Source organism: Rhinoraja longicauda, chromosome 8 (genome assembly GCF_053455715.1).
Source record: "Rhinoraja longicauda isolate Sanriku21f chromosome 8, sRhiLon1.1, whole genome shotgun sequence".
NCBI classification, from domain to species: domain Eukaryota; kingdom Metazoa; phylum Chordata; class Chondrichthyes; order Rajiformes; family Arhynchobatidae; genus Rhinoraja; species Rhinoraja longicauda.
The window spans coordinates 45557627-45584826 of record NC_135960.1 but is presented as its reverse complement, the minus strand read 5'-3'; the positions used below and the strand labels follow the sequence as shown (position 1 = coordinate 45584826).

The following is a 27200-nucleotide window of genomic DNA, read 5'->3' as shown; positions in this document are numbered from 1 at the left end:
GTATATCTAAGCCCCATGTAAACCGTGTTGGAGTTCGAGACATCAGAGCAGTTACAGAAGGCATGCACCCACAACTCCTGCTACTTATAACTTGGATTTTGGAGTAAAAATCTAACAGTTTCATGGTTAACCATTTTTCCAAATTAGACCCAGCATAATTGAATGTTTTAATTTGTGTGCATGAATACTACAGGGCAAAACATCTTGATTGTGATTCTTGGTATCTCACAGAGCATAAAGTTAAAACAACTTCTGAAGAAGGGTCTCAACCCAAAATGTTGCCTACCCTTTTTCTCCAGAGGTGCTACCTGAACAACTGAGTTACTCCAGCACTTTGTGTCTATCTTTCCCACTAACTAGTATGGGGAATCTGCTCAAAGTCTTTACAAAGAACAAAGCGATGTGTTAGTAGTTTTACACCACTTTAATTGATTTAGTAATGTCATTTTTAATTTGTAGTTTTTTAAGATAATTTCTGTACTTGCTAGGAAGGGCATGAATTTAAGTCACTGCCATTTTATTACATATTGAGGGTAGGTCCTCTTGGAGCTGTCCAAGTCATTATTTGCATGGCGGCCCTGACACTATACTGCATTGCCACTGTGCATTGGGATGGCTTCTTTCAACAAGTTCCCACCAAGTGGTTTGGTTCGGTTTGATTTCAAGTCATAGGAGCAGAAATAGGCCATTTGGCCCATCGAGTCTGCTCTGCCATTCATTAATGGCTGATCTATCTTTCCCTCTCGACCCCATTCTCCTGCCTTCTCCCCAGAACCCTTGACCCCCTTACTTATCAGGTATTTGCATCCGAGATGTCCTCATACTTTAGGGAAGGGGGGGTTCCCCTCTCCCATCATAGATGAGGCCCTCACTCGTGTCTCCTCTGTACCCTGCAGCTCCACCCTTGCTCTCCCTTCCCCTAGTGGTAACAGAGATAGCCCCCCTAGTCCTTACCTTCCACCCCATCAGTCGGCGCATACTACACATAATCCTCCGAAATTTCCGCCACCTCCAACGGGATCCCACCACTAGCCAGATTTTCCCATCTCCACCCCTTTCCGCCTTCCGCGGAGTCCGTTCGCTCCGCAACTCCCTGGTTAACTCATCCCTTCTCACCCAAACCATCCCCTCCCCAGGTACCTTGCCCTGCAAATGCAGAAGATGCAACACCTGTCGCTATACCTCCTCCCTCGACTGTCCTTTCAGTTAGGCAGAGGTTCACTTCACCTCCTCCAACCTCATCTACTGTATCCATTGTTCAGGATGTGGACTCTTAAACATCGGCGAGACCAAACGCAGGCTGGGCGATCGTTTCGCGGAATACCTTCGCTCAGCCCACGTGAACCAACCCGATCTCCCAGTTGCTGGACACTTTAATTCTCCTTCCCATTCCTATACAGACCTTTCTGTCCTCGGTCTCCTCCATTGTCAGAGTGAGGCTAAACGCAAATTGGAGGAACAGCATCTCATATTTTGCTTGGGCAGCTTACAGCCCCGTGGAATGAATATTGATTTCTCTCACTCCAGGTAGCCCCGGCATTTCTTCTCTCTCTATCCCTCCCCCACCCAATTCGCACTGGCTTCTCATTTTCACCCAACAATGGCCTGTTTCCTTTATCATCATTACTTTTTGGCATATCTTTCATTCATTGATCTTTATCTCTCCACATCACCGTCTATATCTCTCGTTTCCCTTACCCCTACCTACCCGAAACGTCGCCCATTCCTTCTCTCCAGAGATGCTGCCTGTCCCGCTGAGTTACTCCAGCACTTTGTGTCTATCATCTGTTAAGTTTGGTTTGGTTTATTATTGTCACGTGTACTGAGGTAGAGTGAAAAGCTTTTGTTTGCATGCTATCCAGTCAAGGACTATACATGATAACAATCAAGCAGAGACCCGACCCGAAACTTAGTCTGCCCCATTCCCTCCACATGCTGCCTGACCTGCTGAGTTCCTCTGGCACTTTGTGTTATTTTTTCTGCTTTCAGAGCTTGGTGAAGCAGCACCCACAAATCCTAGCCAATACCTACATGTACTAGTCTTTTTCTCGCAATGAAATCAAACACTCCATCCTCAGATTTTCTCACGTTGTAGTCCCATCTGTCACTCGCTCGCCTATTTTACTAAAACTATCTCTTCCTTTGCAAGCGCATTGTATCTTAACCACTTTCTCAAGCTCACTTTCTCAACCAGCTTTGTGTTGTAAACAAAAGTTGATCATGTTATTCTTTCCCTTGACATCTAAGTCATTAATACATATTGAGAATATTTAGTTTAGTTTAGAGATACATAAGTTCATAAGTACATAAATTATAGGAGCAGAATGAGGCCATTTGGCCCATGAAGTCTACTCCGCCATTCAATCATGGCTGATCTATCTTTCCCTCTCAACCCTATTCTCCTGCCTTCTCTCCATAACCCTTGATATCCTTACTAATCAATTTGTAAACACACTCTCAATCTCTGCTTTAAAAATACCCAACAACTTGGCCTCCACAGCCATTTGTGGCAATGAATTCCACAGATTCACTGCCCTCTGGCTAAAGAACAGAGTGGGAAGAGACCCTTCGGCCCACCGAGTCTTTGCCTTTTGCCCTGGCGACGGCACAGGGTTGGAGATGTAGGGTGGTCCTGGCCAGACATTGTTCTTGGGTCCTCCACCACTGCACTGCTGCCTCATGCCCCACATCACTGTAGCTGTTCCCAAATAATCTTTTTCAAGAGTGTTTAATTGTCGCATGTACCGACAACGGAATAATCAAATTCTTTCTTGCTGCAGCAATCTCTTTGCATATCACTCCATCATCCACCAGCTGCCTCTCCTCTTTTTTTTCGAGGTACATTGTGAAAACAGGCCCTTCAGCCGACCGAGTCCGCGCCGACCAGCGATCACCTCGTACACTAACACTATGCTTGACACTAGGGTCAAATTACAATTTTACCGAAGCCAATCAGCCTATAAAGATGTGCATCTTTGGATTGTGGGAAGAAACCGGAGCACCCAGAGAAAACCCACGCGGTCATGCAGAGAACGTACAAACTCCGTACGGACAGCACATATAATCAGGATCGAATCTGGGACTCTGGTACTGTAAGGCAGCAGCTTTATCACTGTGCCACTTTAAGCGGGTCCTCAGGGGCAACCTTTTCACTTGGCGGGTAGTTCGTATCAAGAATGAGCTGCTAGAATCAGGATTGAACCCGGACTCTGGTGCTGTAAGGCAGGAACTCTACCACTGTGCCGCCCATTTATTTCTATAAGAAATGGGAAGCAAATTTTGTCCAACTTTGACTGTAATCCGCAAACAAAGCTGGGGTGATACTGGACATCTAAAATAAATACTTAAGAGAGAGAGGAACTGGTTGAGGAGCAGGAGAGATAGAGATTGGTTTCAGGGCAATGACTTAGACTTCATTCAGTTTCTACAACTTTACGGAGATAGGAACAGCCACTGCTCCGAGTTGTCTTTGCCTATGTGATCAACCTTTTAGCGTATATTTTGCCCACATTTGGGTCTGAGTAATAGCGCTCGTTATTACCGATCTGCCATTTTTGATTGAAAGATACAGCATGGAGATAGACCCTTTGGCCCACCGAGTCCACGCTGACCATTAATCACCTCTTCATTCTAGTTCTGTGTTATCCCACTTTCTCATCTACTCCCTATACACTAGGGGCAATTCACAGAAGCCAATTAACCTACAAACCCGCATGTCTTTGGGATGTGGGAGGAAACCGGAGCACCCGGTGGAAACCCATGAGGTCCATGAGAGAACATGCAAACTCCATATACAGGTAGTGCCCGAGGTCAGGATGGAACCCGGGTCTCTGGCACTGCAAGGCAGCAGCACTACCAGCTGCGCCACTGTATTTTTATGTCACAAATTATATTTGGAGGAGGAGATCAGGGAGTATAACATTCTAATTGGCGATATCAACGTTAAATAATCTTAAAAGTGTATAAAAATCAACAAAGCAACCAGTAGAACTCCAAAGAAATTCATTCAATTTTATTGTTGGAGTAAAATGCAGTGTCCGTAGGATTTCCTCAGCATGTAGGCACAAGTTTTGTTGCCTGCAGTATAAACCGTACAGTATATTAATTCTTTTGCATCATGTTTATCACCATTGCTGTTGTAAGAGATTTAGCAAAAACAAATTACACTATTTCCTCTATTGCTTAGAAGCCCTGTGGAGCTGTGAAACACACACACTCTATCACATTACTTGTTACTAATGCCTTTTTCTATTATCTCATTGGATTGTTCTTTTACTAGTTATCTGAGTATCTATTTTCAGTAGATGGCACCCTGCTTTATACAGTGCAGAACTGTACAGAAGCTAAAGAAGCAGCTGATATATACGACGTGATCATCTTCATATGGAATTTAAAATGTACTAAATAAAAATTGCTGCTCTGTGAATTGAGATACATACTCATGGAATAATGATATGCGATGCTTAACAGAGTCGTGTAAAAGTCTCTGAAACTGATGAGAACAGAGAAGCAAACATTTCAGTTTTCGTTAACTTTGTAATTTCCGAAAACTTTTTTTCCCAAGGCAATTAATGAAATTATATGAAAAAAAGACCGCACTTGCCATCATCGACTATTCCTTCAACATCGTTGTCTTCCGTTTGGAGTTGCATCGCTTTTTGCTTCTCTCTGTTCCTAAGTTTCCATCCATCTGTTTGATTTTCCGACCGAGTATACGCAATATACAGGAAGATTCTTACCATACTGCGTATTTTTATTCAGAACAATGGATTTTGGCTGCTTGGGTCTGCAATACTGGCACCTCACGTTTTACACAGGGGCGACATGCTTGAAAAGCAGTGCGTAATTCAAAAACAAGTAAATTGAACATATATGCTGTCAACAGTACATTTGAGCGCGTTGTTCCAAAAATACAAGTGTGTCGATTAAGCTTCGGTATTAAAGGATCAAATGCATTATTTCAAGAAAGCATAAATCATACACGTGGAAAATGCGAGGTGCCTGTATACTCAAAATGTTTAATTGGGATCATAATAAATTTAACAAAGTATGTCTGTATATACGCTTTGTACCATTTTAATCACGAGACCACCTCAGAATGTTTCTGTGTAAATCTGAGCTTCTCCCATTTTACAATGAATCAAAATGTTATTTTGCTAAATTTCTTCTCTGCTTTGCCACAGACGTTTGAATCCTTGCTGGGACAGAGATGTACGTGTCCCAGGGGGGCTCTGATGCATCAGCAAGTGGCTATTATAAAGGTGTTAGGTTTTGCAGTGAGTGTAAGGATGCTGTTCTGCTACCAGAGCTGTGGCAGCTGAGCCCAATTAAGCCCCTGCCTTGCGTGCACACATGTGGTGTTCCAACAGGGGTCACTGGATGAGGAGAGTCTTGGCTAACGGTGCCCTCCCTCCTTGGACAAGTTCTCAGTGCCAGTAATCCTCCGATTTACTCTAGATCCCGTTCCTGCATTGTTTTTGTTGGTGGCTTGTCCAATGAAGGACGCGCAGTATTTGTGTAGAAAGGAACTGCAAATGCTGGTTTATACCGAAGATAGATACAATATGCTGGAGTAAGACACCATCTGGAGTAAGACACAATATGCAGTCAGACACCATCTCTGGAGAAAAAGGATGGACGACGTTTCGGGTCGGGCCCTTCATCAGACTGAAAGTAGGGGTGTTGGAGAGAGGGAGAGAATGCCTTCAAGATAGGCATACCTTGAGGAGGAGTCACCCCCTACTTTCAGTCTGAAGAAGATTCCCGACCCAAAACGTCACCTATTCCTTTTCTCCAGACCTGACCCGCTGAGTTACTTCAGCACTTTTTGTCTATCTTAGGCACAATATTTGCTCTTGTAGTTAATGCAGCTTGTCTCTCAGCAGTATGAAGCTTCCTCTCGGTGGTCTATAACTGTCACGTGAATAGGAAGCCCGTACCACTAGATAGGGAGTGGTGGAGGTTCAGTTTGTTCCCGATGTTCAGCTCTGCTAAATTGGCAGAAAATTAGATCTGGGTCTATTTTACCAGTTACAGAGCTGGAGTAATTCAGAGGATCAGGCAGCATTTCTGGAGGACATGGATAGATGACATTTCAGGTCGGGACCCCTTTTTCCGTCTGTTCTCCAGAGACGCTGCCTAACTACTGTTGTATGTTTTTTTGAGTATGTATATATATATATATATATATATGTGTATGTACTTGTGAGTATGTGTGTATATATACACACTGAACTTTTTTTTCTCTCGTTTATCTTATTGTTTTCAGTGTACTATGTTTACATATTCTGTTGAGCTGCAGCAAGTAAGAATTTCATTGTTCTATCTGGGACATATGACAATAAAACACTCTTGACTCGCTGAGTTACCCCACACTTTGTATCTTTTTTTGGTAAACCAGCATCTGCAGTTCCTGGTAATAAAAAGGAACTGCAGATGCTGGTTTAAACCAAAGATAGACACAAAATGCTGGAGAAACTCAGCGACTCAGGCAGCATCTCTGAAGAAAATGGATAGGTGATATTTCGGGTCAGGATCCTTCTTCAGAGTGAAGGAGTCTGAAAAAGGGTCCCAACCTGAAATGTCACCTATCCATTTCTCCAGAGATGCTGCCCGACCCACTAAGTTACTCCAGCACTTTGTGTTTATCTGCCGTTCCTTGTGTGTCATTTCTACCAGCACAGTTTGCTTTAAAGTAAGTTTATTCTTTTCAAAAATAAAAGGCATACCACATTATTAACTATTACCTCTGGTACAAACTAAAGTGCAGGCGTTTAGTTCAGTCGCAATCTGTGCAACCAGCGTTTCTACTGCTTTGTGTGCTAACGTACCAGTGTCGTCTCAATGCCAAAGTAAAATAGAAAGACCAGTTAACATTTCTTAGTTTGCAACGCAAGATCCTCTTTATAAATTACACCCTCCTGGGACTTGTTACAATCTGCGTTTTATATTCTGTAATTTACAGTATTTAGCAAATACATATGTTTCAGTAGCTCGAGATAAATGTACTGTCTCCACCTAAGCAGACTTAATGTGCAATTTGTTTCAGTAGCTCGAGTTAAATGTTCTGTCTTCACCAAAGCAGACTTAATGTGCAACTGCTAGATACATACATCAAGCAAAATGTTTATTAACAACAGGAAGCAGTGCTATTACACTTAAAATTGGGATATTAATATGCATTGTTAGTGACCCAGCTCTGCAGTTAGAATTAATGTTGGCTACAGAGTAAATTTATAGTTCAAATCGGGATACTGAAGATATTACATGGTTAATACATTTTATTTTTTAGCTCCAAGATGGCAAGTGAAACATTCTGCCTATCAAATTGTTCACAAGCCTTAAGTTCTATAGTTTGAACTGAATTAATTGAAAGATACAGCATGGAAACAGGCCCTTTGACCCACCGAGTGCACACCGACCATCGATCACCCGTTTACACTAGTTCTATGTTATCCCACTTTTGTATCCACTCCCTACACACTCGGGACAATTTACAGAGCCCAATTAACCTACAAAATTAACCCGCACGCCTTTGGGGTGTGGGAAGAAACTGTAACACCCTGAGGAAACCCACACGTTCACAGGGAAAACTTCCAAACTCCACGAAGGCAGCGTCCCAGGTCAGGATCGGACCTGGGTCTCTGGTGCTGTAAGGCAGTGGTTCTACCAGCTGTGCCATTGCCAGCTGCACGCTGTGCTGCCCTAATCGTTTAAAATTATTGTTTTACATGAAAATTCAAGTCTGTGAGAAGTTTAAATGGCTAACTATTGAAATCTCTGGACTTGGAATAAATGGTCACCATTGAGTAACAGTGCATCGCTTTTATTGATCCTGTTATTGAGTATTTTTCACGTTGTAATTTAACAAATGATTAATTTTCATCAGCCAAAAGTAATCTTTGGTACATGTGCGCATTTATTGCTGCTGAGTCATTGTTGTAGAAAAATCTATTTTGTAAAATGGGCATTTTGAGCTGGTCTCTTTATATTCAGCACTGAAGCATATAAAGGGTTGATCAGAATGTATTTTTCTAGACTGCCATAAGGGCTGATTATTCCACTAAAGCTGTTGCATTATAATCTGACTTTTATAGACATATGGTGTGTTTTTTCATTTACACAGCATGCTTGGTAATGAAAAATGTTTCCTCTCTCTCCTGCAGCCTGTGTGGAGTCCTTACCACAATAAGGAGGGGAGATTGCTGCTTCAAGCATCCAGTGACTCTGACCCCGACCGAAAATCCAAAATCTGTGAATTCTGTCATGCACGTTTCCCGGCCAGCACCACATCCAGGGAAGACTTCCTCAGGCATCTTAATTCACACTTTGTGCACGCCACTAAAAATGGATTTTAATGCTTGTACCTTTCTGCAATTGAGATGAAGAAAACAGCCCTGCAAACTTAACATGTTTTACATGGTGTCCAAAATATCTCTTGTTAGTGAGTGGGATTATAAATTTCAAAAGGACATCCTTCAAGGACGGTACAGTAACATATTTTCAGAATTTTTCTATCCTCTTAGGAACTTTTTAGCTCTGGAACAATGTCAGATTATTTATAAAGAAATGCTTTGACAAGATCATTTGAAACTAATTGTCCTTTTGGGCCATTTAATTGTAATTCATCCAAATCAGCATTTAAAGCAAAATCACTGACTATCGCACAAGGAATCTGCTGGCATAAGTACAGTGAATTGTTAATTTTGTGAACTTTATCCATTTTTTAGAGACAATGTTATCTCAAAGTAGACCATTCGGCCCATCGAGTCTACTCCACCATTCAATATTGTCTGATCTATCTTTCCCTCTCAGCCCCATTCTCTTGCCTTCTCCCCATAACCCCTGACACCCTTACTAGTCAAGTATCTGTCAATCTCCGCCTTAAAAGCACTCAATGATGGCCTCCAAGACCATCTGCGGCCATGAATTCCACATATTTACCACCCTCTGACTAAAGAAATTCCTCCTCTTCTCCTTTCAAAAGCTACTTTTTATTAGCGTGTCTTTTTCTCATTTTGTGTTTACTTTAATTGTGACCAGCCCATTGAGCTTGGTATTTACTTGTATTTCATTGTGACCAGCCCATTGAGCTTGGTATTTACTTGTATTTAATTGTGACCAGCCCATTGAGCTTGGTATTTACCCAATCCTATTGTACACAAATTTTAATCTTTCTTTGTTTCCCCAATCGCTCTTGATTCATCTTGTTCATCTTCTTTCCCTTAACTGACATCCCACTAAAATGATGACCAGCCAGTCTAACATCTTGCCGTCCTTTGTTAGTTTATATTGTTCTCAGTTCTTACTCCATGGCTATTGAACCATTTTGTTCAAATCTACCATTGATGTCAATGGTTCAGTGGTACTTTCTTGCCACATGTACCTAAGCACAGCAAAATTCCTTTGTTTGCATACAGTTAGTCATAGAGTCATACAGTGTAAACATATCCCCTTTGGCCCAACTTGCCTATGCCAACCAACAGGCTCCATCTATGCTAGTCCTATCTTCCTGTACTTTGCCTATATATCTCTAAACCTATGCTATCCATGTCCCTGTTTAAATGTTTCTTAAACATTGTGATAATACCTGCCTCAACTACCTCCTCTGGCAGCTCATTCCATGCACCCACTACCCTTTGTGTAAAAATAGTTACTCCTCAGATTCCTCTTAAATCTTTCCCCCCTCACATTAAACCTATGTCCTCTGGTTCTCGATTCCCCTACTCTGGGCAAGAGACTCTGCGTTTACACGATCTATTCCCCTCACGATTTTGTACACTTCTATAAGATCACCCCTCGTCCTCCTGCACTCTAGGGAATAGAGTCCTCACCCGCTTAACCACGCTCTATAGCTCGAGCCCTCGAGTCCTGGCAACATCCTTGTAAATCTTCTCTGCACCCTTTCCAGCTTGACAACATCCAAATGTGGCCTCATTGTCGTCTTATATAGCTGCAACATAACCCCCCCCCCCCCCAAACTTCTATACTAAATACTCTGACTGATGAATGCCAAAGTGCTAAAAGCCTTTTTGACCACCCTATCTGATGATGCTACCCAGTGATGCTACTTTCAAGGAAAGTGGTGTTGCAGGTGGTGCAGAGTTGGGTAGAATCCCCTTGAATTGCTTCCATTCTTTCCTATCCATTTTCAGCTACTGATTTTCCTGTCCAATATCTGGTCTCTTCTCCGGATATATTCCAGGTACTCAACCTCTATTTCATCCAGGAACTGCCTCCAGGAAGCGCAGGTTTGGTTTCTACATCCAAGTTAACACTGTTCAACTGAACCTCATGGCCCCCCTCTCGGAACAGTTGCAATGTCACAAACATTGTCAGACTGTTAATATGACAAATTGCACTGAATGAGAAAAAATATGTTCCAACCCAAGTATTAGGAAGACAATACCCATCGTCTTCAATCCCTATCGCAAGCATAGTTCCTCAGTCATTGCTGCTGTCTTCCTGGCTACTCTAGGAAATTGATTTGCGCTATTCATAATATTGGTGTTGTCACTTTTGACTTCATAAGTCATCGGAGCAGAAGTAGGCCATTCGGCCCATCGAGTCTACTCCATTTTAAATCATGGCTGATCTATCTTTCCCTCTCAATACCTCATGCCTTCACCCCGTAACCTTTGAACCCCTTACGAATCAAGAACCTGTCAATCTCTTTAAGAATACCCAATGACTTGGCCTCCACAGCCGTCTGAGGCAGTGAATTCCATGGATTCAGCACCCTCTGGCTTAAGAAATTCCTCCTCATCATTCTAAAATTACGTCCTTTTATTCCTCTGGTCCTAGACTCTCCCACTAGTGGAAACATCCTCTCCGCATCCACTCTATCCAGGCCTTTCACCATTCCGCAAGTTTCAATGTGTGCCTACTTCCCTGATGCCTATACAACTCTCTTTTAAAGGCACTGATTTATTTTGTTTCCACCACTTTAGTAGGCAGTGATTTCTGGATCCCAACTGTTCAGAGTTTGAAAACAAAATCCTCTCGCCTCCCTGTATTTCTTGCCCAATGTTTTAAATCTTTGCTCCCTGGTTCTTGAACTATCCATGAATGGGGATATTTGTGGTGTCCTTTTTCCACCAAGATAATTACCTGTCTTCTCCACTGCCCATACTTGTCCACTTCCAGAACACACTTCTATTATCTGGAGGTGGAATTGTTCCAACGTATACTAAGTTTCATGTTATCCAAAATTGTTTGTGCTCTACTTTGTTTCAGGAGGATTCTCCCCATTCTTCTTATATGGGGAGAAGGCAGGAAAATGGGGTTGAGAGGTAAAGATAGATTAGCCACGATTGAATGGCGGAGTAGACTCGATGGATCAAAGGGTTTAATTCTGCTCCTATGACATGGATATGTTGGACATGTCAGGCTTGTCAGGAGAACCAGTGGATGTGTTATATCTGGACTTCCAGAAGGCTTTCGACAAGGCCCCACATAAGAGATTAGTATGCAAACTTAAAGCACACGGTATTGTGGGTTCAGTATTGATGTGAATAGAGAACTGGCTGGCAGACAGGAAGCAAAGAGTAGGAATAAACGGGTCCTTTTCAGAATGGCAGGCAGTGACTAGTGGGGTACCGCAAGGCTCAGTGCTGGGACCCCAGCTATTTACAATCTATATTAATGATTTAGACGAGGGAATTGAATGCAACATCTCCAAGTTTGCGGATGACACGAAGCTGGGGGGCAGTGTTAGCTGTGAGGAGGATGCTAGGAGGCTGCAACGTGACTTGGATAGGTTAGGTGAGTGGGCAAATGCATGGCAGATGCAGTATAATGTGGATAAATGTGAGGTTATCCACTTTGGTGGTAAAAACAGGAAAGCAGACTATTATCTGAATGGTGGCCGATTAGGAGAAGGAGATGCAACGAGACCTGGGTGTCGTGGTACACCAGTCATTGAAAGTAGGCATGCAGGTGCAGCAGGCAGTGAAGAAAGCGAATGGTATGTTGGCATTCATAGCGAGGGGATTTGAGTATAGGAGCAGGGAGGTTCGGCTGCAGTTGTACAGGGCATTGGTGAGACCACACCTGGAGTATTGCATACAGTTTTGGTCTCCTAATCTGAGGAAAGACATTCTTGCCATAGAGGGAGTACAGAGAAGGTTCACCAGATTGATTCCTGGGATGGCAGGATTTTCATATGAAGAAAGCCTGGATAGACTCGGCTTATACTCGCTGGAATTTAGAAGATTGAGGGGGGATCTTATAGAAACTTACAAAATTCTTAAGGGGTTGGACAGGCTAGATGCAGGAAGATTGTTCCCGATGTTGGGGAAGTCCAGAACAAGGGGTCACAGTTTAAGGATAAGGGGGAAGTCTTTTAGGACCGAGATGAGAAAGTTTTTTTTCACACAGAGAGTGGTGAATCTGTGGAATTCTCTGCCACAGAAGGTAGTTGAGGCCAGTTCATTAGCTATATTTAAGAGGAAGTTAGATGTGGCCCTTGTGGCTAAAGGGATCAGAGGGTATGGAGAGAAGGCAGGTACGGGATACTGTTGGATGATCAGCCATGATCATATTGAATGGCGGTGCAGGCTTGAAGGGCAGAATGGCCTACTCCTGCACCTATTTTCTATGTTTCTATGTATAATCTGAAGTTTGGAAAATCAGAGAGGTTTCCACTGAACCATTTCAGATGCTGAGGAGATTCTCCTCGCTGCCCCTCACACCACCCTCCCCTCTCAGCTGCCATCATCTCCCACAGTACCTCGCCCAAGCATTCCCCACCCTCCCCCCCATGACTTCCCTCTTTCGGAATCTCAACCACCCTCAGAGATACTGATAGCCCCTTTAAATCTAGCCTCTTAATTCACCCCTCTCCCGACCCATATAATTACTGTTCCCACAACTGTTCTCAGCTCTTGAATTCCCCCTCTGAACTGTGCCCTTCATATACACTGCACCTCTCCCCAATTCATGTGTTCCTTCAAACCTGCTGCTTTATAGAAGCCATGGTCAGCCTCTGTAATATCTCTGTATGTAGCTCAGCATCGATGTTTTGTTTGATAGCGCTTCTGTGAAGTGTTTAGGATTTTTTTTGCTGTGTCGATGGCTCAAATAAATGAAACGTTGTTCAGGTCGGCTGTCTTTCACAGTTTGACACTGAGCGTCAACTTCACACTTTTACTATACAGTAAACCCTCGTTATTACGGACCTCTTTATAATGGAATTTGGTTATAGCAGATGGACCGATCAACCTTCACTGTCAGGCCAGGCTGCCAACGGCACTCCCAACCTGCACTGCCTCCCCGGCTGCTTCCAGGCCGCACCTACTGTCGCCACTGCCCTCCCACACAGCTTCCTCGGCCGCTTCCAGGCCGCACCCACTATCGCCACTACCGTCCCACACAGCTTCCTCGGCCGCTTCCAGGCCGCACCTGCCGCCACCATCAACCCTTACCTGCACTCCGGCCGCCCGCAGGCCGCGACCATTGTCTCCGCCGATCCCCAACTCTCCCCCTGCCGCCAGCAGGCCGGGGCCGTCAACTCACCTGGATTCCAGGCCACAGTTCCTGATCGACAGTCTGAAGAAGTGTCTTGATCCAACACGTCACCTATCCATTTTCTACAGAGGTACTGCCTGACACAACGAGCTACTCCAGCACTTTTGTGCATTAACCAGCGTCTGCAGTTCATTGTTTCTACTACTTGTACAATGATAATCCCTTACTTGGTTATAGCGAACAATCACCATTTCCCACCCCCCCCCCCTCCCCTCCCCCTTGGTCTGTTATTATGAAGGTTTACTGTACTTGCACAACATGCCTAAACATGAACCTCCAACGTTTTGTCCACTTGTGACAATTTCTGCATCTATTTGTTGTACGAATTTTCCAATTTAATGCCAGTGGGAAAAAAATTGTGAAGAGCTTGCTGAAGTTTTATATGATTGAGAGTCTTTAAAATAAATCATTAAAAAGCAATATTTATTGCAATGCTCTAGCCTGTGACCTAAGATGGAAGTTGTATTGTGGAATATTGCATCTGATATTCCAAAATGTGTTCAAAACCTATTTTAGATTATTTTAGAGATACAGCATGGAAACATGCCCTTCGGCCAACCGAGTCCACGCCGACCAACGATCATCCCGTACACCTAAACACACGAGGGACAATTTTTACATCTTACCAAAGCCAATTAACCTACAAACCTGTACTTCTTTGGGATGTGGGAGGAAACTGGAGCACCTAGAGAAAAACCCACGTGGTCGCGGAGAACATTCAAACTCCGTACAGCCAACACCCGTAGTCAGGATCGGACCTGGGACTGGTGCTGTAAATCAGCAGCTCTATTGTTGTGCCACTGTGCTGCCCCCAAAGTATCTGAAAGTAGATTTTGAATTTGTAAGGGCTCCAAGGCTGATCGGCGGGTTGAATTTGTCCCCTACAGTCGGGGCTCTGGAACTCTGGCCCGGCTGGAGCCGGCAGATCCGTTCCCATAGCCGACTTCCGAGGCCGACTTTGTGAACGGAATCACGGCTCCTCGGCGGCCTAGGCGGATTGTTCCAGTACCGTTGGACTCCATTCGGAGGCCGTGACCTCTGTTGGTCTGGCAAAATGGATAATCCAGAAAGGCTCTGGAACCAAGGGCATCTGGTCCATCACGGTCCATCTGGACTCCCACTGTTGGGGGAGTCCAGAACCAGGGGCCACAGTCTAAGAATAAAGGGGAGGCCATTTAAAACTGAGGTGAGAAGAAACTATTTCATCCAGAGAGTTGTAAATTTGTGGAATCCTCTGCCACAGAAGGCAGTGGAGGCCAATTCACTGGATGAATTTAAAAGAGAGTTTGATAGAGCTCTAGGGGCTAGTGGAATCAAGGGATATGGGGAGAAGGCAGGCACAGGTTACTGACTGTACTCGCTGGAATTTAGAAGACTGAGGGGGGATCTTATAGAAACATATAAAATTCTTAAGGGGTCGGAGAGGCTAGATGCGGGAAGATTGTTCCCGATGTTTGGGAAGTCCAGAACCAGGGGTCACAGCTTAAGGATAAGGGGGAAGTCTTTTAGGACCGAGATGAGAAAACATTTCTTCACACAGAGAGTGGTGAGTCTGTGGAATTCTCTGCCACAGAAGGTAGTTGAGGCCAGTTCATTGGCTATATTTAAGAGGGAGTTAGATGTGGCCCTTGTGGCTAAAGGGATCAGGGGGTATGGAGAGAAGGCAGGTACAGGTTACTGAGCTGGATGATCAGCCATGATCATATTGAATGGCGGTGCAGGCTCGAAGGGCCGAATGGCCTCGTCCTACACCTATTTTCTATGTTTCTATAAAGGAGCATCGCATTGCAACAACAGTGATGCCTTCCCTTCCGGACAAGCTAAATGACCTTTATGCGCGCTTTGAGGCACTTAACACCGTGCCTGGGAGGAAGTCCACCCCTACCACCGAGGAGCAGATAATAATCCTGGATTCAGTCGACGTGTGCAGAGCCCTAACCAGGGTCGACCCACGGAAAGCCCCAGGACAAGACAACATACGTGCTCATGTGCTCAAGGAATGTACTAACCAGCTGGCGGAGGTCCTCACAGACATTTTCAACATCCCCCTGTGCCAAGCTACCGTCCCCACCTGCTTCAAAGCCGCCACCATCGTCCTGGTGCCAAAAAAGTCATCTGTCTCCTGCCTCAATGACTACCGTCCCGTGGCACTGACCCTCATCGCGATTAAGTGCTTCGAATGGTTAGTCGTGGGACACATCAAGAATAGCCTCCCCACCTCACTAGACCCCCACCAGTTCGCATACCGCCCTGACCACTCCACAGAAGATGCCATCTCCTCCACCCTCCACGCAGTCCTCCCCCACATAGACAACAAAAAAAACACCTACTCTAGAATGCTATTTATTAACTTCAGCTCGGCATTCAACACAATCATCCCTCAGAAGCTGGTGGGGAGCTCTCCCTGCTCGGCTTCAATACCCCCCTCTGCAACTGGATCGTGGGCTTCTTAACACATCGACCGCAGTCAATCTGTGTTGGCAACAACATCTCAAACACCATCATCCTGAACACCAGAACCCCCAAGGCTGTGTGCTTAGTCCACTACTATTCACACTCAGGTCTCCCCTCAACCTTTGATGTTCCAGAGAAAACAATCCATCTGTCCAACCTCATTCTAGGCACCCACCACGCTCTGTGTAAAAAAACCTGCCCGCACATCTCCTTTAAACTTTGCCCCTCTCACCTTAAAGCTACTGGAATGGCACAGTGATGTAGCAGTTGAGCTGCTGTTTTACAGCGCCAAATTCCAGGGTTTGATCCTGAATATTAGTGCTATCTGTACGGAGTTTGCACGTTCTCCCTGTGACTGCGTGGGTTTTCTCCTCCCACACTCCAAAGATGTGCAGGTTTGTAGGTTAATTGGCTTTGGAAATACTGTAAATACTGTCAATTGTCCCTAGTGTGTAGGATAGTGCTAGTATACGGGGTGATCCGGGGTGATCGCTGGTCGGCGCAGCACTGGTCGGTGGGCTGAAGGCTGTATTTCTAAAGTCTAAAAATTAACAGAAAACAGACAAATCCACCAACTTTCAGATTGATGTTTGCCGTGTCAATTTTCGGTAAAATTCACACCTCTCTATTTACCGATTTATTTTCCAAAGTCTATGCCCTCTAATCTGGGACATTTCCACCCTGGGTTCACCATCACTACAACTGCAAAATCTGGGCCAGTGTAAAATTAAATCTGAATTAAGTGATAAAATTGAAGCCTTTTTTTTCCTCTTTCACCAATACTTAATGAAAACCAGAAGCAGATAAAATCAGTCTTCAATGATGCAGACATTTTTCATTCTGTCCCCAACATGTGTTGTTCCAACCAAGAGTAATGTGGGTTTACATTAATTTCTACTAATTTAGTGAAACGAGGCTCTGTCGGAGCTTGGGGCTTCCCGGGATCGGGAGCTGCTCCTGTCGACCGAGCAAGCGGGTGGACCGGACTTTGGAAATGGCGCCCATATGTGTAAATATGCAAAAAAGATTTCACTGTGCAGTTGCACATGTGACAAATAAAGCATCATTGACTTTAAACTTTAGAGATACAGCGTGGAAACAGGCCCTCCGGACTACCATGTCTGAATCCACAAACCTGTACGTCTTTGGAGTTTGGGAGAAAACCAGAGCACCTGGAGAAAACCCACGGGGTCACAGGGAGAACGTATAAACTCCGTACAGACAGCACCCGTAGACGGGATTGACCCCAGGTCTCTGGCGCTGTGAGGCACTGTGCCGCCCCACGAAGCACCATTGAACCATAAAACATGTACAGTATTTAATGAAAGAGCATCATCTCGCAATCATGAAACAGGGTGATTGTTATAATTTTTTTAATTTGGGGATTTAATTTATCAATTTTACATTATCATCAATGTTTTATTTGGTGCATATTTTAGGTTTTATGAATAATTAGAAATTCCTCAGTGAAATATTTTTCCTAACCATATCTAACGTTCGGGTCACATATTCTGCATCTTCCAGTACAGTAATGACAGCTGCAGAATGAGATCTAATCCGTGGTTCTGGTTTCCTTGCGTATATAGTATGAGCACAGATCAATAGCAGAAGAACATTTGCAGAAATCGTGTTGGCATAATCCATTTCCATTTAAACGATTAAATGATGAGGCATCTGTTCACTGATATGCATGAAGACAGCATCAACATCGTGCTCTAGGATGGGTAAACTGTTGTAGCTCCTGTTTATCCAACTTCTCGCTGCCAACATTGTTACAAAAATGAGCAGAAAACATGCAAATCCACTAAATTTCAGGTTGTGGTTTGCCTGGACACTGAACGCTAAAATTTACATCCCTCTATTTCACCAATAAACTGATTTATTTCCTCTTCTTGATGTTTATTGCCCTCGGCTGAAAGTATGCCATACTCGGGCATAGTAACTTATTTAACCTGGAGAAACAAGGAACTACAGATGCTGGAATCTTGGGTCGAAGTGCTGGAGGAACTCAGCGGGTTAAGCAGCATCTATGGAGGGAATGGATAGACGATGTTTTGGGTCGGGACTGAGCTGCTTGTTTTTAAGATGATTGGAAACAAAAAGCTTGTATCATTTTCATGGACACACTCCTACATTTTACAGTTGACAGATCTGGTGACCATGAGGTTCCTTGCTGATTATCTAAGTAACCTTCCTGGAGAGGAGTGAGAACAATCAAAGTGGTGCAGCTGGTAGAGCTACTACCTCACAGCGCCAGAGACCCGGGTTTGATCCTGACTGCAGGTGCTATCAGTGTAGAGTTTGCAGTTTCTCCCTGTGACTGCATGGGTTTCCTCCGGGTGCTCCGGTTTCCTCGCACATCCCAGGGTCGTGCGCGTTTGTAGCTTCATTGGGCTCTGTAAATTGTCCCGAGTGAATAGGGAGTGGATGAGAAGGCGGGATAACATAGAACTAATATGAACGGGTGATCGATGGTCGGTGTGGACTCGGTGGGCTGAAGGGCCTATTTCCATGCTGCATCTCTAAAATAAACTAATCTTATCTTTCTGTGGATCCACTGCAACTCTTGAGTCCTCTCTGTGATCTGCAGAGCTCTGAGGATGCAGATGTTGGTCGTGAAGAGGGCATTTCCATGAGTTCATCCATCCCACCAATGAATTTTTTTTAGAGATACGGCATGGAAACAGGCCCTTCAGCCCAAGATTTGAAGAGTCTTGCAAAAACAACATCAATGGCACATCTGTGTTTGAAAATTCCACTGTATGTTTGCATGTCTCTCAAGTGGATTAGGGATCATTATTGCTTCACACATCACGCGTTTTGTGCCACATTTGAAATTCACTGAAATTCCTTTTTCTCTGATGTTGAAGGTTGTTTTAGTTTTAGAGATACAGCGCGTAAACAGGCCCTTTGGCCCACCGAGTTCATGCCGACCAGTGATCACCCATACACTAGCACTATCCTACACCACTGGGGACAATTTTACCAAAGCCAATTAACCTACAAACTTGCACATCTTTGGAGTGTGGGAGGAAACCGAAGCACCTGGAGGAAACCCAGGCAACATTGAAACTGGGTCCCTGGTGCTGTGAGCTGTAGGGTGATAGGGCGAGGTTGAGCAGACTAGGACTTTATTCCTCAGAGCACAGGAGGATGATGGGTGATGTTATTGAGGTGTACAAAATCATGAGAGGAATAGATCGGGTTAAACGCACAGTCTTTTGCCCAGAGTTGGGGAATCGAGAACAAGAGCATATAGGTTTAAGATGAGAGGGAAATGATTTAATAGGAACCTGAGGGGTAAACTTTTCACACTAAGGGTGGTGGGTGTATGAAACGAGCTGCTGGAGGAGATAGTGGAGACAGGTACTATCACAATGTTTAAGAGACATTTGGACAGGTACATGGATAGGATAGGTTTAGAGGGATATGGGCCAAACACGGGCAGGTTGGACTAGTGTAGATGGGGCATGTTGGTCGGCATGGCCAAATTGGGCCAATGGGCCTGTTTCCACGCTGTATGAGTCTATGACTTTAAAGCTGCAGCAGGTAAGAATTGCATTGTTTTGTTCCAGGTGCATGTGGAGTCTTTTAAGTCTGGACTCTGAATTCATATATTCATAAGTTATAGGAGCAGAATTAGGCCATTCGACCCATCAAGTCTACTCCACCATTCTATCACGGCTGATCTATCTTTCCCTCTCAATCTCATTCTCATGCCTTCTCCCCATAACCCTTGACACCCTTACCAATCAAGTATCTGTCAATCTTCACTTTAAAAATACCCAATACACAGATTCACCACCCTCTGGCTAAAGAAATTCCTACTCATCTCCATTCTAAAGGTGTGTCCTTTTATTCTGAGGCTGTGGCCTCTGTTTCTAGATTCTCCCATTAGTGAAAACATCCTCTCCACATTCACTCTATCCAGGCCTTTCACTATTTGGTAAGTTGCAATGAGGACCCCCTCACCCTTCTAAACTCCAGTGAGTACAGACCCAGAGCCATCAAACGCTCTTCATATATTAACTCAATCGTTCCCGGGATCATTCTCGTAAACCTCCTCTGAACTCTCTCAAACGCCAGTACATCCTTCCTCAGATATGGGGGCCAAAACTGCTGACAATCCTCCAAATGTGTTCTGACCAGTGCCCCATTTAGAAAATAGTCACACCTTTATTCCTTCTACCAAAGTGCATGACCATACACTTTGCTATGCTGTATTCCATCTACTATTTTGCTCACTCTCCCAATCTATTCAGGTCCTTCTGCAGCCTTTTTGTTTCTCAACACTGTCTGCCCCTCCACCTGTCTTCGTTTCATTGGATAATTTGGCCACAAAACCATCAATTCCATCAGCCAGATGGTTAACATATAACGTCAAAATGGCTGACCCAACACCAACCTGTGTGGAACATCACGAGTCATTGGCAGACAACTGGAAAAGGCCCCCTTTATTTCCACTCTTTGCCTTTTGTGAGTCAGCCTCTTGGGTCTTGGATGGTCTTGGGGCTGGGAAGAGAGGTGTGAAATTTTTAACAGTTTGCAGCTCATCACGTAAATTAACCTTCAGTATGAAGCATACTATATGTGAGCTGAGGTATGGCATCAAAAAGGATTGAGCAGAGGGTTGGCACTAACCCAATCCAAGTGCTTGTTGCAGGCTGCACTTTGGTTGGATTTGTGGCAGGTACATTGGTGGGCGTTGTGGCTTGCATGTTGTAGTGGAGCAAATGGACAATGACTAGACATTTTTGAGATCAGCCAAAGTTGGGAAAAATCCATCATCTCTCTTGGTTGATGAGTTGAGGGCTTTTATGCGCGCAAACAAAAATAGCAATTCATGGAGGTTGATGTTGCTTCCTGGAATTGTTTTATTTGCTACATCCCAAAGATGTGGATTTGTGGGGTAATTGGCTTCTGTAAATTCCCCCCAGTGGGCAGGAAGTGGATATGAAAGTGGGATAACATAGAACTAGAGTGAACAGTTTGATCGATGGTTGGTGTGGACACAGTGGGCTGAAGAGCTGGTTTCCATGCTGTATCTTTCAATCATCAATGGTGAAGGGTAGTGTGGTGGAGCAGTGTTAATGTTGCTGCCTCTCACCTCTGGAGAGCTGCTCTCAGTCCTTACTTTGAGGGAATTTGCACATTTCTCTACTGGATATTCCCAATTTCCTATAAATCCCAATGATGTGCTGCCCTTAATATGGGTTACAAGCCAAAAGGAGTCAAAGGGATCTCAAGAATGTTATTACAGAATTACAGAGTGGGGGAGAGGGACTAACAGGATTGATCTCTTGAGGGTCAGCATGGACTCGATGGGCAAATGGCTCCTGCTGTGGCATCATCAATGTAAGCTGTCCATGCTCCTGGTGTTTGGAATCTGCTCCACAGAGGTGATTGATGATGATTCTTCCAAAGGCTTTCTTTGTGGTGGTGGATGGAAAGCCTCTCATTCAAATGGGCTTCTGTCTGCTTTCTCTGCAAATGATCACAATCCCAGTGTTTCTCTCCAGGGAACTGCAGATGCTGGAATCTTGAGCAAAACATAAAGTGCTGGAGGAACTGAGGGGGTCGGGCAGCATCTGCCAAGGGAATGGGCAGGCGACGGTTCCGGTCGGGACCATTCTTCAGACAGTGTCACCACCATCCCCAGGCATGTTCTCCCCTTGTAGAAACAAGGAACTGCAGTTGCTGCTTTACACAAAAGGACACAAAATGCTGGAGTAACTCAAGGAGTCAAGCATCATCCCTGGAGTCTAAAAAGGTTCAGAGAGGATAGAAAGCCAGCGAAGGCGAGTGGGGTTCCAAGAGGAGGGGGAATGCTGGAAATGAGTGTATGGGGTCTTCATTGGAGGTGAGGACTCCTTCCCATAGAAAATACCCCAGAAGCAGAGGCACCAGAAGAAGTTAAGAAGATTTAAAAAAGGTCCAAAATGTTCTTTTCCCAGAAGAGCTCATGATTTTGCATTGGTGTACGTCATGTATGCTACTTGTATGCTACTTATAGAACATAGAACAGTACAGCACAGGAACAGGCCCTACGGCCCACAATGTCTGTGCTGAACATGATGCCAAGACCAACTCTTATGTGCCTACACATGATCCATATTCCTCCATATCGCCATACTTACAGCGGAGATATTCTTTTGATAGAACTACTTTGTTTAGGGTATCAAAAAATATATATATTTTGTTTTCAACCACCACACTCATTTAGCCACATCTTCAGTTCTGGCAAAACCAATCTGAAACCCTGTTGCTCCATCCACAAAATGCCTCCTGGCCCATTGAGAATTTCCAACAATCTCCCTTTTACATCCAGAAATTGCATTAAAAAATATATAGTTATTCCGGATGATGCTAAGAACATATTGCACTATTCAGACGACCCTCTGGTTATAACACACCGAATATCACAGTCCTATATTTAGCTGTAGACACAGGGAACTGCAGATGCTGGAATTTCAGGCCAAACGCAGTGGTGGAGGAACTCAGCGAGTCCGTTTGGAGAAGGGTCCTGACCCGAAACGTCGTCTGTCCACATTGCCCTCCACAGATGCTGCCTGGCCCGCTGAGTTCCTCCAGCACTTTGTATTTTGCTCTTTATTTCTCTTTTTCTTGCTGTTTGCTTGATCTCGTTGCTAGAGTTGCTTACAGAACGGTTCAAGAACACATCAAATAATTATTGTGAAATAGATAAATAGATTAACCTCCCCCCCCCCCCCCGGAAAAATCGATAAGACAATTTCAGAAACGTGTCGTTGTTTCTGACAGAAACACTGGTGTAATAACGAATATAAAACTTCGAAGTTTTAATCCATTTTCAAAGCGAAGGGTTAGAACTGAAATACACAGATATCCTTTCTGTGCGAGGGGCAGACACATTGTGTATTAAGTGCGTGAACCTATACGTTTATGTGGTTCTTAAAAAGAACAATCAGCCATTCTAGTGTCTTGATTTAGAGGTCCATCAAGGCTGGCGAAGTGGGATATAGATTGCATCTCTGCTACTGTAATAATTATATCATGATTAGAAAGTGAAAGTTGAACAGCAAACCGGGATTCGATTAAAATTCTTAATATAATTTTATATAATGGATTCATTCTGCAGCCTATCCTCACCATATACCTTATAAAAATAACTGGCAGTGAAAAAAAAAACCTTTGCATGTTCTGCTAAAAATAAGAAATAGATTATAGGAACAGAATTGTGAATTATAAAGCAGATTTTTAAATGAACTAAACTCACGAGCTATATATACGTATGAATTATAAAATGGAATATGTTTTAATTAAATGCCAAAGTAAATGTAATACGAAAAATATATGGCATGCTACATCTTTGAGATTGAAGGAACACCATTTTAGAAGTGACAGTGAACGTCCAATGGGGATCTAATCTAAAATGGGGATGTGAATGTCATGACATTTATTTTTATTGAGGGAGATTGATTGCTAATTCTGGAGTTACTTAGTCGCATTTGGAAATTAAATCCTGGTAACAAATAATTGTAGTAGCACTCTGGAGGGGCAGAATCGCCTCTACATGTCACTGCGCTCCTCTGATATTAAATGGATTATTCAGAAAATCTGCCCCGGGTTTGCGATGATGACGTGCCTATTTATTAGTTGGGGTCCCTCTTCAAGAGGAACCGTTTTCCTTTAAAATTGTGCGTTGGTTTGTAATGTGAATTAACCATTAATATATGGAGTACTAACGCAAAGTGTGATGGCGTTACAATAGGATGGTGTAACTCAACCCGAAAGATAACACGTGAAAAATGAACGAGTGCCGGTAACTGGTGGCTGGCTTATCAAACTGTTGGCAGAACTATCGCCGCAGTAACACAATTTGCAGGTTTGGAAATTGTAGGATTTATTACCCCAATAATGGGAATTTCTTAACATTAATGTCAGAGAAAGAGAGGGAGACAAATAGGAGCATATTTCGGCGAATGAGTGGACTTAGTTGTACAAGCCGTGAAAAGTCTCTGATCGGCTTTTCATTAAAGGGAACTTTAAATTCTTAAGATGTCTTTAAATCGTTTGAGGCACGAACTGCATTAACATAAAGACCGTGAAGTGATCATAAGAAATCCGTTCGGCGCAGCGCTGGAGATTATTTTAAAAGGAACCTCGCGTCTGTGCTCATTGAAGTGAAGCCTTCACTTGTTTCATGACGTTTGTCCATTTGCAGTTGTGTCAATAAATGATTTTTATCGAAAACCGATCATCGTATTTGGAATTTATTCTTAGTCTGGTGTGAAACACACAGTAAGGTCTTGTAAATTTAAATCTTTCGTTTTTCTTTAACGAATGGGTCCGCACTTGACGAAGCTTGTTCAAAATATTATTGTGTTAATCTTTCAAAATATGCTGTGCTCGAAATCACGGCACTCGAATGAAATGTGTGGTCATATTACGGCGTAAACTTCCAGTAACCGATTGCATTTATATTATATTTAAAAATATAGCAGCGTTTTATTAATATTAGTTTAACGACGGCCAGCTAATTTACTTGCATTGAACAATCTAACCAAAGCCGCGACAGTAGAAAACAAAACATGACTTATTGGATCGGGTTCATTCTACTTTCATCTCTGGAGCATAAACTTTGATCCGAATAGTACGGAACTGTTCACTTCTATTGTACGCTTACAATTTATTACCAGGGCGGCTGTACATTTGTTGCATCGGCAATAATTTTTCTTTAAGCCATGGTGAAAATATTTTAAAGTGAAATTTATCTCTTTAAAGCACCTTCAGCTAAATTCAGTCCACAGAAGCCGTTTAATATTCGCGTGGATGTCAGGTACATAAATAAATATTGCATCGAGATAATTTGAGTTATTGAATAAAGTGTTTTACAATTGAGATAATCCAGTTGTTCAGTTCTCAGATTTCCCACTTATTTACCCCAAAAAAAGTGTTTGCACAAAAAACGGATTCATTTAAAATAAATAACAGCTGTAAATACATTCTGCCGAGAAAAAAAGAACACATTTGCTTCATCGTGCACCCTTTTGTAACCACTGACTTGGGTAACACTCTTTGATGCTGAAGGTGATCTTTTATGTATGGATTTAAATGATCAATGAACGGCGATATGAATCATATTCTGCGCGCGGAGCCAAAGCGCAGATGACCCCAATTCATCAGCGATTGGCTTACAATGATATTGTCTGAAACATTTCTATAAACAAGTATTTTGAGCTTATTATTGTCCCCACTTTGAATACAATGCCACACTTGGGGCATTTCAAATGAACCGATTTATTTATGTAATTACCAGTATATTGTGAATGAGTGCGTGCAGTTATAATTTACTGAGGCGGATTTTGAGCCTATTTTTCTCTCTCTCTCTGTGTCTTAAATCTGGTAGTGGGAGGGATGGAGTTGGAATTCCTTCTGTCGCGGTGAATGTAATGTCCTCCCGAGTCTCATTTTCCCGCGCCCTCTTGGTGCGGCTGGTGGTAACCATAGAGGCAAAGCTTGTTTGCTTTATTTTTTTTATATATGTTTTTTTTTGAGGCGGTACAATGAAGAGATTGGAGGTAGAGACAAAAAATGGAATCGGGCGAAGCAGCAGGGCTGATTACGAGGTGTCAAAATTGCCAGGAGCAAGAAGGTGATAGCAATCAGGAGCTGAAGCAGGGTGAGAAGATTGCGGCATTCGTGCGGGCAACTAATTATACATCTCATTTATCGACTTGATCAGCAGAACTGGGGAATAGTGACAGATTGGTGAGGCAGGATCGGGAGGTGTTAAAACAATGGGGCCGACTTGACTTCATTATGGCATGCTAATCAGCGCGGGCTGTGTGTGTGTATGTGTGTGTGTGCCTAGATCCTAGGCATAGGGATAGAAAGACATGGATCTGTGCTCTTCAGAATTGCTTGTTCCTCGAGTGGCGCCGCGCCAACAGGCGCTTCCCGCTCTATCAGCTGGGCGCCAAATCCGACAGTAGAACTTTTATCACAATCAGTGGAAACTAAAATGAAATATTCCCTACCTGAGCTACAGCAAAACATTTCCGATCCACCATTAAGCTGGAGGGGCGTTTAGTTATATAAAAATGTAAAGAAATCACATTTAAGGTCAAATGTTTTTTTCCTCCCGCTTTCATCACATTTTTTTTTCAGTGGAGCGAGGTAGATAATTTCGTCCTATTATCAGCCTGAACTGATTCATGTTAACAATCAGGTATAGGCGGGATAATTACAGGTTGCAAACAATAAAGAAATGGTCACAATAACAGTTCAAAATGAGAATGTTAACACACTTCCGTGCGTAAATGGTACATCGGTGGAGAAAGGCGTTTAAAATGTTTCTCATTCTTCAGCACTCTTGTATAACAATATATTTCTATTGTTTCGTTTTCCATAAACACAGTCTGGATATGTGTTCACAAGCCTGTAAAGGATGATTTCACATACGTTTAGATCATGCGAGGAGTAAGAATTTATGTCAATCTCGAGGTCAGAATGTGGTGCTGGAAACCTGAACTATATGTCTATCCAGTTGGAGGTGAAATCGGTTTTAAAGAGTCCACTGTCCCTTTGCAACCGTTTACTGAAAATAGCACCGCCAGGAAATGGTGCAACATGCAAAGAGGGAGCGGAATTTAATCGTTATTACAAAATCATGGAGGCGCTTAGTTAAATGGAGGTAAAATTATTAATTCGACCTTAAAATAATCTAACAAAAGAATGACATAACGCGGATATGATAAATGCGTCATGGGTTCGCTATCACCTTTTGATTTTTTCCGTCTATATCTCGACCGTCACTATAAACAAGCTTTTTTTTTAGTATGTTTGCACTTTATTTAGATGAAACTGCCCGTCCTTTATCACTGCGATTAGCGTCAACACGCCCTATCAATTAGTCAAATTTACAGATCTAATTTACGAAATATAATATAGATTGGACACACCTTCGTTCTGTAATATTGCTTCACTTTCCTATCGCCAATATATGATTACAGACCCCATCGTTAGTCAGATCGGGATTTAAATATTTATTTATTTTAAGGAGAATCGTTGTGTTGAAATCAGCCGACAGGTGCCTGATATTGTTTGTTTTACAGGTACTTCTTTACACGGGTAGAGTGGTGTAATTGCTATACACTGGTGTTTAAAAAAACTAAACCTGAGGGTGGAACGTCGAACTTGTTTTCGTCGGTTATTTTGGGTGGGTCATCTCATCATAC

At 43.3% G+C, this 27200-nt stretch overlaps 1 protein-coding gene across 3 annotated transcripts in view; it reads left to right on the top strand.

The window, feature by feature from the left end:
• tank (TRAF family member-associated NFKB activator) overlaps positions 1-13913 on the top strand; it is a 46307-nt gene extending 32394 nt beyond the window's left edge. For all 3 annotated transcript variants that reach the window (XM_078403821.1, XM_078403819.1, XM_078403818.1), the window contains one exon: positions 8166-13913. In XM_078403821.1, the coding sequence (XP_078259947.1) occupies positions 8166-8357 (192 nt within the window). In that variant the 3' untranslated portion in view covers positions 8358-13913. The remainder of the gene's footprint in view (positions 1-8165) is intronic.
• Positions 13914-27200: the final 13287 nt, after the last annotated feature.